The sequence below is a fragment of the Vanacampus margaritifer genome, chromosome 12 (assembly GCF_051991255.1).
Source record: "Vanacampus margaritifer isolate UIUO_Vmar chromosome 12, RoL_Vmar_1.0, whole genome shotgun sequence".
NCBI lineage: Eukaryota > Metazoa > Chordata > Actinopteri > Syngnathiformes > Syngnathidae > Vanacampus > Vanacampus margaritifer.
Window position 1 is genome coordinate 5,335,621 of NC_135443.1, and position 17,040 is coordinate 5,352,660.

General features: G+C 39.2%; 2 protein-coding genes across 3 annotated transcripts in view; one reads left to right on the forward strand and one right to left on the reverse strand.

Annotated features, from left to right (window-relative positions):
• On the reverse strand, positions 1-6,630 carry LOC144061494 (multiple inositol polyphosphate phosphatase 1-like). The gene is made up of 7 exons (XM_077582003.1): positions 6,437-6,630; positions 4,680-4,775; positions 3,986-4,592; positions 3,004-3,198; positions 2,485-2,582; positions 1,070-1,200; positions 1-981 (listed from the first exon to the last, which is right to left on the reverse strand). The coding sequence occupies exons 3-7, from the start codon at positions 4,560-4,562 to the stop codon at positions 576-578; spliced, it is 1,407 nt and encodes a 468-aa protein (XP_077438129.1). The 5' UTR covers positions 4,563-4,592; positions 4,680-4,775; positions 6,437-6,630; the 3' UTR covers positions 1-575.
• The window catches only part of sgms1a (sphingomyelin synthase 1a), a 23,138-nt gene continuing 11,798 nt past the window's right edge, over positions 5,701-17,040 (forward strand). The window contains exons 1-2 of one of the 2 annotated variants that reach the window (XM_077582004.1): positions 5,701-5,821; positions 14,642-14,781. The gene's annotated coding sequence lies outside the window, so the exon portion shown is untranslated. Of the gene's footprint in view, positions 5,822-14,637; positions 14,782-17,040 lie in introns of both variants that reach the window. The other variant, XM_077582005.1, reaches the window with a different exon arrangement.

Genomic DNA, 17,040 nt, shown 5'->3' on the forward strand with positions numbered 1-17,040 from the left:
GTAGTTAGCATCGATAGTTGTTGTTTTACAGGCATACATGAACACAAACAGTGGAGTGACATGAGCTAATACAACAATACTCACAGGCATCTATTCTTTATCCACTCTGAAAAAAATGATTAATATTACAGTATCTTATTCTTCATTTTTGTCTGTGTGACTATAGTGTTATACTGCCTTCCAGTGGCAGCGGCAGGCACAGCAGGAGCAGCACAATGAATTGTTTGCAGCATTAAATCATGATACACAAATTATTCACATAATACATAGCCTACCTTCACATTCTATTTATTTATGTCACTACTGTATGTTTTTATCAAGTACATGACAGAGTGATATAGAATGAATTAAACTCATATCTCAAGGCACAATTGCATAGGTAGAGGTAATAAGATTTGCCCACTTGGGATGTATATAATGTGATTCCTATTACTGTTCAGTTATTTTATACATATATTTTTAAATGACAACTTATTTCAAAAACATTTGTGTTGACACACTTGTTACTTTCCTTTTTTATTTCCATACATGTTGCTATCTTTTTTTTTTTTTAAATTTTTAAGAGGTTTTAGCATCTACAAGGCCTCCTTAATTGAAAATTGATTAGGCCTACTGAACAGTTCACACTCCGTCTCAAAGTCACAGCCTTGGATCAGTTCCTTGTAGTGTTCCTTGACGTCTTTATACAGAGGCATGGATGCTTGCTGACTCTCAGTCAAACCAGGAAAGCTCGCTGGTTTCTCATTGATGAGCGGCTGCAACCTCAAGCCTCCTTCCCCGCAGTCGTACAACGCTAGCAGCAGGTTAGCCGTGTACGGTAGCACAAAGCTGGGGCGGAAAGAGCGTTGCTGTTGCGAGGCGTAGTTTGACGACGTCAGGGGTTCGTTGTCCTTGAAGAAGCCCAGGAGGGTGTACAGCGGAAGGAGGGTCTCTCCGTGGCCAACTTGGATCGTCACTGCTTCGGACACCTGCTGACCCAACCTAAATTGTTTGACAGACGTTACATTTGTAAAATCGAGGCATCACTGTACAGTGAAGAGACTTGCGTCGACTTTGACATTTTACTTACTTGATTTCGCTAGCCGCTTTGTCCAGACGACTAAAGACATCATGGAAAAGAATACAGCTGGACTTTCTGTTAATATCATGACCGTAGCTTCTCTTCCAGAATTGCCTCAAGTCATTGGCATACTCCACTATCTGTTGACCCCAAAAAATATGTAAGGCAAGGTGGTCTTCAACGTCAAGTCTTCTACTACGCTAGGTTAACGTTTCAGGCTACCTGAGATGGAGGTCAGCTCGGAAACAAAACGTCTTTTGTGATGTGAATAATGGCGGCCTGTTTGTAAAGGACTAACCACTGTGACAAAGCTGATAATGAAATGCATTGTGGGTTTAGTGGGCCAATGACTTAACCGTGTACAGTCAAACGCTCATTAGTCGTACAACTCTAAACTCACAAATGACTGCCACTTCGTCTAGCATCATTTTGACAGGTTTGAGCAGTGAAAATACAGCATACATTCTTAAAGTCTATGGTGCCTGGAAAATTACTGTATTTCACCGGGTCCTTCAACAAACACATCACGACGAGATGCGTTAGCCGCTAGCTAGCTTTCATGCGAATAGCTTTCTCAGACTCCTTTTGTCCAGTGGATGGGACAGACACCGAGCTATTTAGTAAATTGTGACATCCAGGGAAGATGACTTTTCAGAATGTAGACATATCTAGCTAGCTAGCTAGCTAGCTAACTGCACACTGTAGTGGTAAAAATGAAGAGTAGAGGTAACTTGGAATCGTGCAAACAATGCTGTAAGCAGCCCCTGGCAGATGCCCAAGTGTGTCACTGGGTCGCATTTTAGCCATGACCAAAAAAACAGGAAAACTGAAATATGGAACTGACACCATAGGGATAAAGGTTGGAGTCACATCATAGCACAATTTGAGTACTGCATACAGTAGTTCTCACGCTTTCCACATTTTCAGCAATTATCTTCAGTTCAAACATGTATAATGCAATTAGAAACACATATCTGAATTATTATTACAGGGTCTTTAAAAGGCTGTAAGAATATATGTCGACAGATGGCTAAGTCATTGCTTGGACATGTAATAAATGTTTCCAGTTTGGCCCTGGACTACATTATTTATTTACGTTAGTTCCTAGGGAAAATTTGTGTTGTATTACAGGACTCCAACCTCTAAAATGGTGCAACTGTAAAGTAATCACAAGGTCACCTTATCAACACTTTCTTGTTTCTTGCCCAAATTTCAACATTTTTGCTCTATCTGAGAGTACTGGAGACCGATAGTGACATGATGACATAGTGTTTTAGCTGCTTATCTGTTTCCTTGCAGACTTGCCGAAAATCTCTTTTGCAAAGTTGCACTTTGGAATAGCAAATAAGTACTCTGATTTTTGATTGACTTTGTGTTGTTATAAGACCGCCATGTCGTGAAACCTAAAATGGTGGCCCCCGTACCTTAGCGTCAACCTCATCCAGGCTCTGACACCAAGGAGAGTTAACACTCTTGATGGCCAACTCGTAAGCACATAAGTTCATTGCAGCGTCAGCCATGTCTGTGGAGAAATGAGAAGAAAAAAAAAACATTGTGTGAACTAACTTAATTGGTTTGTAAAAATTCAAACGCCCTGGCTTGAGGTTTGATACATTATCCCCTTATGGCCTGTGGCACAAATTGTTCTTTTCATGAGTACTAAAAATCTCTCCAAAGGAAGTGATCTGTTGTGTAAAAAGAGCTCAGTGTGCATACTTCTAAGACATTGTGATCACTGTTTTGAATAGAAACGTCAGAGTCTAAGAACTTCGAACATCTTCTAAAATGTAATCAAACGGTTAGGGTTTGTTTTGTATGGGATTTTTAAAAAATTTTTTTTATAGGTTTTAGGTGAACTAATGAATGCACGCACATACACGTATTCACCCACATACAAAAAAAATAAAAATACAAAAAAAAAAAAATGTAATCAAACCACTGACCGGCTGTGATGTTCTTGTAGGTGACTCCTAGTTGGTTCGCTATCTTCTCACGGACCCCTCTCATCTCTGGTCCCTCTTTGAACTTGTCCACCTCCGTCAGGGCTAAGGGGTTCCTGACAACGTCTTCCAAAAACTTGGTGCAGTAGACAAAATACTTCATGAGTGCGTCGTTCACCTCGTAGTCAAATGTCTGATCTGGTTTGGTTACAGGGAAGCGAGCGGTTACTGCGTTAGCATAAACTTGCTGGTCATAGCATCAGAAGGGATCAATGAAAGAGTTGATCACAATTCACATAAAAAAAAAAAAAAAGCTGATGAAAGTATTGTTAAAAGCTGTGCAACCTCTAAATTGGAATGCCTATTTCTTTTGGGAAAAAATGTTTGAATCACTATTATGCAAGATGTCAAAAGGTCAACCCTGGCTGTGTGTTTTTTGCACTTTTTCTTTGACTTTTTTGTGACATTCATTCCAAAAGGATTACTGGATAATTGATTATTTATTTATTTTTTTACCATGCGGGTGCTCACTTGCTATTAATGTTCCGGTTAGTTTTCTTGTTTTTTATGATTTACAGTTGAAACATACGATTATTTTTTACACTTGTGTGTCTGAGAATGTTGTATGCATAGCAGGCTAGCTAACTGCACACTGTAGACATAGCTTTTTCTTTTTTTCCCCCTGTTTTTATATTTAAATTGCTTGCGACCATTTCGAGTTTCTTTATATATTTGTACGATATTTTCGGTTCCATGAATTTATGACAAAGCTCCATTCCTATGGCGATAATAAACCTAAATGTATGCATAAATCGGAAGGCGTAGTCTCATAGATGTAGTAAGTCATTATTTAAGTCAATATTTGTATGAAAACACTTCTAGGCCATACATTTGTAGTAATCAAATAAAAAATATAAGCATGTCAGTTCTCTTAATTTGGAATTTTCCACCCTTTTTTTGCAAGAAATAAAGCCGAGTTGAGTACCTTGAATGTCCCACAGCTCTGTCAGTCCCGCCATGAAGGACAAAGTGCTGTTGATGCACCTGTGCTTGGAGCTGCTTATAAACTTCACAAATCCTCCTCGAAGGTTCTCCTCAGTAAGCAGCGTTGGGAAGAGCTTGGACAGCCTGACCGCCAGATGTTTGTTATCATCCACGCCTTTCCCGACTAACCGACCGTCCGTGTCCTCGGGATACCACATCTTCCACTGGGTCTGGATCTCACATACCCAGCTCTCTTTTCCGGGTGTGGCATTTTTTACCGCTTGGTACAACTTTTGCATGTGCTTAAAAATTTCCCTCGTCGGGTATCTCGTGCCGTGTCTTATAATAGCGGTCAGATGAATGGGACGGCATTGTGGAGACGGAGGCCGCAGGATGGATGTGTTGACAGCCAGGATGTCCTCTAAAAGATAGGGGTTCACTTCCTCATACCGTCCTTTTGTGCCAAAGTATTTGGCGATCCTTGGTATACTTGGCCTGGCTTTGTTGAGAAAACAGCTGGAATAGCCAAGAGTGCCTAACAAGTAAACAATGAGGATCCTCCAAATGTTGATTTGCATGATTCGGCCTCGTTCAAAAACAGCGCTGTCCTGTTCAAGAGTTTGTTTAAAAAGACAAAAAAAAAGAGGAGGTTACCCTGAAGAGTTGCGCAATATCCTGATATGAACTTTGGATACCTTATAGGTCACGCCCTAGTAACAGAGGCTTTATCTGTGGTGCAAGTACTCTGTCATGTGACCATGTGGTCCAGTGGTCACGTCAAAATGTTTAATCTGAAAAAAAAAAAAATGGATTTCAAGTTATCATATGAAATATTCAAAATGTGGTCACCAAGATCAGGTGACTGTGACAGTATGCAAATATGACCCCAATGGCCTTGTTTATCCTTCTAAATGTTTTTTTTTATTGTACATTTAGAAAAGATGTAAAATTTGTGATAAGTCGTGAGTTAACTAGTAAAGTCATGCGATTAATTACAATTAAAAAAAATGCCTGACGTGATTAAAAAAAAGATTATTAAAAATTAGGGGCGTCAGTCAATTAAAATTTGTAATCATAATTAATCACATGACTTTACTAGTTAACTCACGATTAATCACAAATTTGTTCTGTTCTCATCTGTTCTAAATGTACAATAAAAAAAATCTAGGTTTTCATTCTCTTGTGAACAAAAATGGAAAAAAAAATAAACTAATAGAAATAGTTCAAATTAATTTATGGCAGTGAATGAGTTAAAAAAAACTCCACAAAATTTCTGCTACATAATGTACATTTTTGTTGTTTTCTTCAAGCTCTATAGGTTCATTTTTTTGGGTCAACTCTTGTGACACCAATGTAAAGTACATTTTTGGCCAACAGATGGCTGCAAGAATCCTCAAAGCTGACAACTACAGCTCTGCATTCCCTGCGTGGTTCGCACTATTGCTGTGTTCACTTGCGTCATACGGGATCCGAATTTTGAGTATTCCTGTGCCGAATGCCTCGTGGCGCTGTCAATTTTATCAAAACAAACACTAATCTCTATTAAAGTTATCATTTAAGAAGCCCCGTGTGTTTAAAACACCTGAAATAGCAGGGAATACCATGTTATTCACTGAGGAGCGGAGTGGGTTTAAAAAAATACACACTCTCTGAGATCACGCGAATGCAGCACGTGTGACGACACGTTAAGGACTCCCTACTTCTTCTCCGTACTGTTGTTAAGCGCCTACTCAGGAGTACTAACCTACGCCAGCCCAGTCGGGTTTAACGGTGTGACGGGCAGCGTTATCAGTGGTCAACGCGACACCTTGAAGAGGACTACTTCAAATGTGAAACGGTAAGGTAATGACACGTTTATTATGTAGAATTACGACGTTTTTAAACGTCGAAACCAGTTTTGAGGAAATTGTCTCACCCATGTGTGGTCTCGTCGGTGGGTCAATAGCGAGCCAATGTGGCTCCGGTGTAATTGTTCCCCTCCACACAAACTATTTGGCAAATCTGCGCCGCTGTCTTAAATGTGTCATCCACGCGTTCGCTCCCGGGGACTGTCCAAATGCGGCTAACTAATAATGTTGCTCCCCGGCCTAGTGAAGTAACCTAACATTTTTGTACTCACTTGGCGCCGCGTACGGACGATGTCGCCGATTTCGAGTGACCCTTGTGCCGTATTCCGTTTTGTTGTTCAACCGTGGAAATACTTCGCCAGTGAGTGTTTTAAATGGTAGTTTAGCACTTTCGCTAATGTAGTCTGGTGTGGGTTCGAGCCAGCTAACGGTTCCGAGGCGAGTGTCTCGTGTGTTTTTTGGCTAACTCAGCGAGCTAGCTAAAATAGCCAAGCTTTTGCTAATCTATTTTAGGGTTTCTAAGCTCTTAAACCCAACGACACATCATCACCGTCTGCTCCAAACCCTTGCCGTGTGTCTTTTTTAGCGTGTTTAAATTAACCTACCGTGTGGACGAATGCCTATTGTCACAGGTGTGTCGGCTAACGTTTCGCGAGAATCAGCCACACCGAGCCTCGCCTTTTGGTAAATATTAACACCAAAGAGTAATACTAATAGTAACACCAAGACCTCTTTTCACTGTGGTAGGGGTTTGTCCAGTACTAGTAATGGTGGAACAGGGCGGGATCAACGGAACGTTTCCTCCCCATTGACTTGTATTGCTAGGTTCCATCCAATGTTGGACGATTATTATGGGTCAAACGTGATTCGCAATTGACTGACAATATGTAGGTATGCGTATTGCATTCACCAGGGGGGAAATCCTGGCGCTCAGTTTTTCGGATAAAAAAAAAAAAAGACCCCGTCCCTACCATGTTTTTCTAAAAAAAAAAACATGTTTTTCTGACTTTTTTTGGGGGGTTGTTTTTGTGTGATTATTATTATTTTAAATGTTCTGTTTTCCCGATTTTTTTCTGTTATTAAAATATTCTGAAAAACAGTTAAAGAAATATTCTAAAAACAAGAGATAAAAAAAAATGCTTAGAAAAGCTGAAAAAATATTGAGAAAAACGGCAAATATGACCCCAATGGCCTTGTTTATCCTTCTAAATGGTAACCAGTTTAAAGTTGATGTGGGTGCCGTATCGCAACATTTATTTTGCGGCATATGCGTACAGTTCAGAATGCAAAGCATATCTTGGTCGATGTGCTAGATAGGACTGACCTGACTGGTTCCATTTCGTCGTGCAGCAAGATAAAAAAAATAAAATAAACGCTAACTCAGGATAGTTGATGACGGATGGTGCATCACGGCTCTGTTAGTTTATTTTCTTTTGTTTTTATTACATTTTGTGTAGGGAAATCCTGTGTGGTCCTTTTTCCCACTCTGTAAAATCATCTGTTATGCTAACGGCATATGGGATACAATCACATTAAACTACTGTTATTCGAATAGTCCAAATGTACATTAATTTGTTTTTTTATTACACAGTGTGAGGCTAAATTAGATTATAATTTCAAATTGTCATTAGCTTCAATATCTTTTATATGGATTTCATTTTATATATATATATATATATATATATAAACTCCACAAAATTTTCTTTTCAAATTAGAATCCATAGAATCCCACTCTCTACGTTAGATTTTTTTAATAACTACAAATTCTTAGCAACAACCTATATGCTCCGATGGTTATGGTTAGAGCTAGGCTAGTAATGCCGATAACAGTCTGAGGGTTATGGTTAGGCTAGGAATGCAGATAGCACACTATCTTCGGTGGCAAAACAAAATGTAAACTTTGTGAAAAGACACAGAAAGGGTGAAGCGAGGCGGGAAACGCGCCCAATGCATGACTCGGTCCAGCGATTAACCAGTTGGAGCCATTCATGGCAAAATAGCGCTAGCAGGAGAGTTGGCGGTCACGGCAAAATGTATATCACTCAAAATTCAGAGGAGAAAAAAAAAAAGAGTCAAGAATGAACAATCACTCCAGTTGTTAAAATACTTAGTAAGAAATATATTGGTGAAATTCGGGTAGGAAGCGGCAGAAAATTTGAGCCATCACGGCAGGTTGTAGTCACATTACTAGAGGACTTGGTCAGTGGTGGGCCCAAAAATGTGTGCGACAATCGAGCGGTGTACATCAAAGTTGGTAGTCACAGAAAAATATGTAATACGGATTATTGTGTGGATTTGGCTGATATGTAAGAATTCGCTCACCTGCATTGGCTCGCATATAAACTCAGGTGACGTCCCCATACTAATGAGGTGTGTCACTAAAGATATACAGACGCTCCCCTACTTACGAACATTCGAGTTACGAACAACGGTACATACGAACATGTCTGCGCGTACAGTATGTCGAAAAATGTTCGGAAAGAGATGCTGTAAGTTAGATTTTGTATTGCGCGTAGTGCTTCTTTCCGCCGCTAATACCGACGCTTGGCGCTGTGAGAGCTCATTGGAGGCTCAGCAACGTGTCGAGGGGGAGGAGGAAGAAACGCCGGTCCCCATGAAGGAGGAAATAACTTTTGAAGCCGATTCCAGCGACGACGAAGAATCTCTCATGATATAAAATCCTCCTCTTCCTCCTCCTCCTCCATCATCTCCTTAAGCATCGAGTACATCTTCCAAAAGTAAGTTAAACTTCATTTTATTTATCTTATTATGTACATACTGTGTGTCTCTCGCTCTCTCTCTCTAACATACGTAGTACAGTACAGTACTGTACGTATTCTCTCCATTTTATTAAAAGTTTTTTTCAGTACAAACCAATGCAGGTTACTTGTACAAGCCTTAAACATACTTATATAAACCTTCAATATACTTATATAGGCTTTAAACATAAATCTTAATACAAAATATAGCACTGAAGCAACTTACGAACAAATTCACATAACGAACGATCGTCCGGAACGTAACTCGTTGGTAAGGTGGGGAGCGTCTGTATTTCAAATCCAAGCTATGACTTTCCCCTTCACTCTGGGCAAGACGATGCAAGACAGAGCTCTTGAGCAGTTTCCTTCATTCCGTACATGTGTGCTCAAACAAATGATCAATGATTAAGGGGATTATTTTATTATTTTTTTTGGTGAGAATTGAGGAAGTAACTTTTCTCAGACACACGCTAACAGTGCCCCGCAGTCAGTGTTAAGTTTGGTGGCAAAACGTGGAAGTTGAGTCAAAGGGGTTTATTGTTGCCAGGATGTGTCACTGCCAAAGCAAAGAATATCCGACTGTCCGCAAGCAGGGAAGGCACACCGTTTCCTCCCCTCTCTGGTGGAAACAATGACTTTTCTGTCAGGATGTTTGATGATTCAGCAGCGAGAATACAAATCTTAGCTTGCATCATTGGCAAACAGTCATTGGCATACTTCATCAACGCCCTTTGGCATGGAAGAATATTTTCTGTCTAAAATAATCTGTGTTTTGTTTCCTGATAATGCCCAGTGCTGTGTTTCACGCTCAAATAGTCTCTACATCAGTCAGTACCACGAGTGAGCGAGACGAATCTCTGCTGTAAATTGGCCGATTTGTAAAACAAGATGCCCCAAAAATATACGATTAGTCGACTTAAAGCTTTTAAACTCCGTGTAGAATACTGTTTAGTTGACTTGTCGACTATTCGGTTCGACCCCTCGTGTGTATCTCGCTTTAGAAGAAGTTATGCGACACTATCAGAAAAGTCTCAAATGTATTTTTTTCTCCCCCCTCTATTATGCCTACGGGTCCAGGAAGTGCTGGGGTATGAAATTGGTGTCTCTCCAGATATATCTTCATACTGTTTGGTCCTTGGTCCACCCTTTAACGTCCAAACAAAGTCCCCACATTTTTGGTCTGCCGGCCGAGACTGCGTGACTTCCGCATCATGTTATCAATGTTTGGTTTTACTTTTAGGGATAATGTATCAACGTAGGTTTCGATTCATGGTGGATAAGCGATTGATTAGTTTGGCCCACATCTAAAGTGTGTTTAACGTTGTGTTACTGTGAGCTTGTTTGCCTTTTTATTACCCTTGAATTTGAATGCATTCAAATGCCGTGCCCGGCAATGTTTTCCTTTCTAGGTTGGTTCCACTTGGCTCAACTGTCATAACCGAAAAATATCTTCTAAATTCAGAGGAGAGAGTTGTCGTATTGTATCAACCATAAATTTCTGGTGGTTGGGAAAGTAGACTAGTCAATAAAATATTGCTATTGACTAGAATTTCTGTGGTCAAACATAATTCATCCTGGGAGTCTGTTTGACTTCTGTTTTGTTTGTTTTCATAGAATATAGTTTTGACGGGCCAAGATTGAGAGATTTGCTAAAGTCTTGTGACGGTAGCCCGTCTCTTGTCATGCAAGGTAGGACGATGGTTTTCTGTTCTTTTTTTAAATTGATAGTTTCTGTTCTACTTTTTAATCCAAATACTTGGCAGTTCAGTTTACTTTATTGGATGCTCGTAGATTAGGGAGTTTACAGTGTTGGCTATTTGATATTTTCTTGACAGTGGCGTAAAAGTTAACTTTGAATAGCCTTTGCTTATCTCAGCGGCGACTTCCTCTTCCTTTTGTGGGTTATTGTTTATCTTCTGACTGACAGCTTTAGACACCAAAAAATGGCGGCAAAGTCGAAACCACCCCAAACGGTCACGCACAACTTGTGTGCAAACGCAATTTAAAAAAAAAAATGGCGGTGATGTTACGATTAGTGCGACGTGGCACGTGCTGACATTTTTGCTTTTCACATAGATTGATATCATCTCTAAAGCCGAACTTTTGTACAATATTTTTCTCAAACTGCATTTTTGAATAGCCAATGAAAAAACAAACAGTGCAGACATTTCAGCCTTGACTTGAAAGACGTTGCATGCTTGCATCTTCTCACCTCCGGCACGTTGTTACCAGAAAGACATCAACCACAGCCTCTGTAGAATGCGGTTAACAAGATAGCGTTTGGCCTGTCATTTATCACACTAAATGATCCTACTTAGGATTTGTTGTTAGAGTTTGATAATTTTTTTCCATCATAGCTTTCTTAACACAAACTGGCCTTTTATTTTTTTATTTTGCCGTAATTAGAAACACATGAAGTTTTACTCCCACTCACATGATGTCCTAGTTTCCTGTGGCCTACAACTGCATTTTGGAATTCTAGGTTAGTACTGCTGGCTGGAATCTACTTTTGTGTACTTGCGTGAAAAACACAAGAGCACAATGGAATAATGTCAGTCAACATGGAGACGTGGCTGCCGAGTGGATTTCATGAAAGAAATTGTTAGCAACAAAGCTGTCCTGAGCTGAGGAATCGTCCTGTTCCGACTTGTTGTCGTATGTTTACAGTGTTCTTTCTTCCCTCCTCTGTCACCCCTACATTCCACCGTGTCTCAAATTTCCCCCAGTTTGTTTGATTTGTGCTGAAATATTGCCAGGCCGTAATTACTGTTTGTCCAAGTAGTGTCTCATCGCCGCCTTTCTCGCATTGTCCTACTTTTGAATTTGAACACAATCCAAAATGTGAGTAGATGAAAATCATCCTGGTGTGCTGTTCTTTTTCTCTCCCTCTCCTACAGTTGTCCAACATTGTGCAGCCATCTGTTACATGTTAGCCCAAGAACATCTTGATGTCAGTTGTTTATACTTTTTCCATGCACAAAAAAAAAAACATAGGCACTTTCTAAAATCAGGATTAGACCATTTGTTGGTCCCATCCATAAAATGCCATCAGGTTTCGTTTTATGATCTACTGTAAAATACTTTGGCTTTCCCTTAAGTGCTTTTGGCTTATCAGGCTGAGTTTCACAAACTACAAATGTGATACCTCTACGGTACCTAAACTTGTACATGTATTGCTGTTTTCATCATCATCAACAACAAAAAAAGTATATAAATGGACATTGCGTATGTTAAGCGTGTATCAATGTAAGACATGAAAAGGTAGGCTTTTTCTGATATTCATCATTTGAAAAGCTATCAACATTTTAGTTCCTTGTTACTATTAATAATTCAAGAGTGTAAAGTGTTGATAAGTATAATTGCCTACTTTTAAGCAGCCACACAGTCATTCCCAGTGTAAATACAAAGATGGGCTAAATGCACTCTAATGGCTTCCTGTTGACAACAAGTCCCACAGTGTGGTGTGTGCAGGACATGTAATCGAACCGAGACAATATGCATCTTGTGCTGCTTCCCCAAGGCCATACGGGCCTGACATCCTAATCAGGGGCTTATAAAACCACAGGAGGCTTTTTCATTAGCAGATAGCAACTAGCACCGGTTGCTTCTCTGCTCCCCAGAGGCTTCCGCTGGAGTCGCTGTCTCTAGTCTTTATGGCCTTTTCATTCAAGTTGTTGCTGTCATGGTATGGTTGCTAAGCTCTGGAAGATGACGTGTATTTGCCTATTTCTTAGGGATGATTGGACCCGGGCCTTGTTAGCAAATATTCAAGTTTAGCCTCCCAGTTAGTGCTGGTAGTCATTGTACATAGTAGGGGTGTGCCCCAATAATCTATTCTCAAAAGAATCGCGATTTTCATTTAGTATGAGTCAGGATCAATTTTAAATGTCCAAAAATCAAATTTTATTAAAATTATTTTAACCTGTCTTGCCTTTGTCTGTGTGTGCCTTTTTATTAGGAGCGCTGTTCATATTGTACCCGATTTGGCCACTTAGGGGCACTGTGTTTCCACGTGGTCTAATACACTGTTAAGTTGTAGCCACATTTGAGAGTAAAAGGAAAAAGTCACGATCAAGTTACTCTGATAAAAGTTGTTTTTTTGCAGTGTGGAGCCGTTCTTTTGAGTGATAAGTGCCGCGAGTAGTGCGCTAATTAGCATTAGCAAGTCAGACTGGAGTAGATCATTACAATTCCTTGCACATCTATAGATTGAAGCAAAAATCATTGTCAATCAAATCATTTAGAATCAAAAATCGTTCTTAATCGACTCGCAGCCCCGAAAATCTGAATTGAATAGAATTGTGAGACATTCAAAAATTCCCACCCCTAGTACATAGTGATATGATATCCAGTGACTCCGTTTAGCGCGGGGCTTCAAGACCCAGCCTTGTATTTTGCACCTCCCGCACACTTTAAATACATTTTAAACTCATGATCATTCATTAAAACACACTTTTAAAGTATTCCTTAGCGCCTGTTCTCACTCTCTTGGCATCGACAAATGGGCGACTTGACTATCACAGTTCTCCAAATAAGAAGTCAAGTGTGTTTTGGTTCAAGCAGTTTGTTCGTCACTCACAGTTTACGTTTATTGGAAACATGGGAGGTGGTTAGGTTGCTGCTTTTAATAACAAATGATGTTGCCATGTTGTACTAAACCGCTCATAAATCATGCCCAGACCACTTGTCTGCCCATCGTAAGTTCGCAACATATGCTATGCTGTTGTTTAGAATGGCTACAACCAAATGCTTAAAGATTTTAATCAGGCGGCAGTGATCGCTTATTTTCTTTATTGAGTTTGAGCAGTCATTTGCCCACAAGCATCAATAGAAAGGGCCTCGCGTGGCTAAATATAGCATCCTGGAGAGCACCTTGTCCTCCTTTTAACAGCGGGGTTGGGAGCAATGTTGTCAGCAACATCACATTAGCTACTAAATCTTTGCCCACTTCTGTTGTCACACTTTGTTTAAATGCCATGCTCCAAATACTGTATAAGCAATCAACCTGCTGACTAGAAGTACTAGAAGTAAGATTGCCAATGAATGTGTGGCAATATTTCCATTAGGTAAGGTTTAAAATCAATTGTTTACCAAAACATTCCATCGTCAGTGAATATTAACAGTGATTTGAATTTGATACCTTGTTTGGTTGGTCATATTGTAGGCCACTATATTGACTGTTTGATAACCCATTCCAGAAGGAAAAAATGTCAAAAAAACCTGCAGAATTTCACAGCCCTGAGTGTCCTACATCACAGTATTAAAATTACAGCAGTAAAATGACTTAATATATAAAATATTTAGCTCAATAAGAACATTTTTTCCCCCGATTTTTATTTTTTAAATTTTTACTGAAGCAGGTATAGTTAAAAAAAAAAAAAAAAAAAAAGCATGCATCACATTTCTCACTAATAAGTAACTCAAGCCCAAAGTCATGAAGGGACGTCCAAGTATGAAAATGAACACTATTGTATCTATCTATTTTCTTTTCCTTAGTAGCTTAAAACTGAAATCTCCAAAGTCACTCACACTCACACACACACACACACACACATATTACCAGGTATAGTTGCGATTGTCTGATATTGAACTAGTTGAGTATCTGCGCCAAGTGTAAAGGGATACAGGTGAGAGTCAACATTTATCCCACAAGGTAAATAGCCTGTAACAGGATACCATTCTTTAGAGGGAAAAAATGTTCCAATCACAGATCCACACCCTTTGTACAGTGAATAACAAAACACTCCATTTTAAAGTGGGCTCTCTCTCTCACTCTCTCTCTCTTTTTTTTTTTTTTAACCGTGTTTGCTGTAACTAATTTTCAATACAAACATTCAGAGATTTTTAGGTAAAGAAAAGTAATTATATTTTTTTCCCCCTCCTTGCTGCCCATTGACATAATTTTGCTCTATGTGACATACTAGCATTGAACAATGTTGAAGCATTCTACACTGACGGGACACCATTTAGCTGTCAAATCCAAAAATCCGGTGATTTTTGTCTTTACTGGCTCCCATATCACAACATGCTTTTTTTTTTTTTTTAAGACAGGAAGAGAAACAAAACGGACGGCGACGTGCGATGGGAAACAACTGTTGAGCCCCAAAGTGGGAGCGGCTACAAGCATCGGTGCTGGCTCCGGATCACACGAGCTAGGAGGAGGAGGAGACAAGAGGAAAGGGCGGAAAAAGGCAAGAGAAAAAAAAAAAGCTTTTACAAGTTTGTGACACAGTTGGCGAATCCTTCGAGGCCAATCCCGCCGTTGAGCTGTCGAGAGCAGAAAGGATAAAAGGGGTTGTTTTCAAAACAATGTCACATCGAACATGATCCATACGGGGATGTTTTTGTTCAGTTTTCTGAAGAATTCTCTCATGGGAATTGATTACATTACGTACCACCTAAAATTAAAATACTTAGCTCTTTAAGTACCAGATCCTTTATGCTCTCAGAATTTGCTTGCTTTTTTTTTTTTTTTTTTTACAGGAGAGCTCAGTATTGTTCATTCGATTTGACATCATCATTGCTCTCCTTTTTTTAAAAAAAAAAAAAAACACAAATCAATTTAAAAAATTTTTTAATAAATGTTTTTTTTTATTATTTTTTTTAAAATACATATACATATATATATATATATATATATATATATATATATATATATATATATATATACACATATATATATATATATACACATATATATATATATATATATATATATATATATATATATATATATACATATATATATATATATATACTTTTTTTTTTTGTATGTGCGTGTGTGTGTGTGCGTGCATGCGTGTGTGTATTCATCAGTTCACCTAAAGCCCATTAAAAAAAATCCCATACTAATAATATAATATAATAATAAATTGCCAAATGCAGAAACATCAATGTAAGTTATCACGATGTAGTGGCTCTCGCTAACAGAATTTGCTTGCTAATGTGCGACTACTGCTCTTATCTTAAAAAAAAAAAAACTCGTAAGTATGGTCACTCTTAAGTCGAAAGAACTTTTGTGTGACTTTCTTTTTCTGAACATCGTCTGATTTAGACAGATTACCAAATTTGCAACGCCGTTTTGCTTTCCACTTGCCTGCTTTTCAAAAGCAAAATAATCCCACATTTCAATCAGTCGCTCCGCAGACGCATCAACATAGAAATGGCTCCATCAGTAAATAGATCAAAACCAGGGCACGTCATTACATAGCATATCCAAAGTACAAAATGCGCGAGTAGCAAACCATACTTGGCTGACACAAAGTATCCATAATCCGAGCTCAACGGATTTCTATCAGACAAAACACAAAAGATGCTCAATGTGTGTTTGGACTCTGCCGTATTTTATTTCCATGACACAAAAGACGAGTCTCCTCTCCCCTGCCAAGACCTTTTCAAAGCAGCCCCCAAATGACTTATTTGCTTCCACTCCGGGCTTCATAAAGATGAGCCGCGGATGGCGTGTTTATGTTTGTGTCAGCTTGACGTATTGTCCTCCTGGGTGGGATCTTTTCTGGTCGCGTCACGTGGACTGCCCTGTGATTCCCCCGCCAGCCTTTTTCTCTCTCTCTCTCTCTCTCAACTCGGCCCCGCTGAGTTTTCATAGTGGAAAAATGTAACACATGCAGGGCAAGTGCTCTTTTTGTTTTTGGAGTCGCAGATGTTCGGTAAATACCAGAGCTGGTGTTTGCCTACATTCTTGCCAATTTTTTTTAAAAAAAACTGATGCCACTTTTATTCTGAGCAGTGCATAAATGTAGATTAATTAATTAGTCATCTTTAAATGTTATAATCTCTTGGTGAGAGAAAATAGATAATAAAATACAAAATGACAATACCAAATGAAAGTGAAAGTAGAATTACGGTTGGTTTGCTTTGGTCACTATTATTGTGCTGTGGTGAATCTGGAAAAAGCCAAATCCTAAAGGAAATTGGATGAACCCTTCTAAATGTAGGATTATAAAATAAAGAGCAGGTAAACCTTGTCAAACCATGTTTTCTATCACGTTTCCTTTATCATGTCCAGTCGCCGATAACAATGTGTTGCTCGGTGAGCTCTATTACGACTCAAAGTTCACCTTGTTGTAACTGTTGCGCTTTAAAACGCTGTTTGTTCATGAGCTGTCACCGGTTTAATGCGTTGTGGCCAGAAATATTAATAACGATACAAGAACAGGCTGAAAACCTTCTCTGGACACTCGACCTCAGGTGACTGAAACTGAACGTTGTCAGTGGTGGATGGCTTGCCTTGAGTAAACATACAGTAACTGCATGAACAGTATGAATCGGACTTTCTGGTCAGTAGACACACCACTAGGACAGTGTCATATTTTAGAAATGTTCAATCTACCGTTTTCAGTTTGTGTCAGGGTGGAGCATTTCTTGGTTTTCGGTTCTTTGCAATTGAACGATATTTGATTTGGAGTTCCTTTAATGCGTCTAATTATTAT

Coding starts and splice junctions, on each gene's coding strand:
- LOC144061494 (XM_077582003.1), bottom strand. CDS start 4,562: ATGCAAATCAACATTTGGAGGATCCTCATTGTTTACTTGTTAGGCACT. Junction 3,199..3,985: donor AGAGCTGTGGGACATTCAAG/GTACTCAACTCG, acceptor TAACCAAACCAG/ATCAGACATTTGACTACGAG. Junction 2,583..3,003: donor CTACAAGAACATCACAGCCG/GTCAGTGGTTTG, acceptor ATTTCTCCACAG/ACATGGCTGACGCTGCAATG.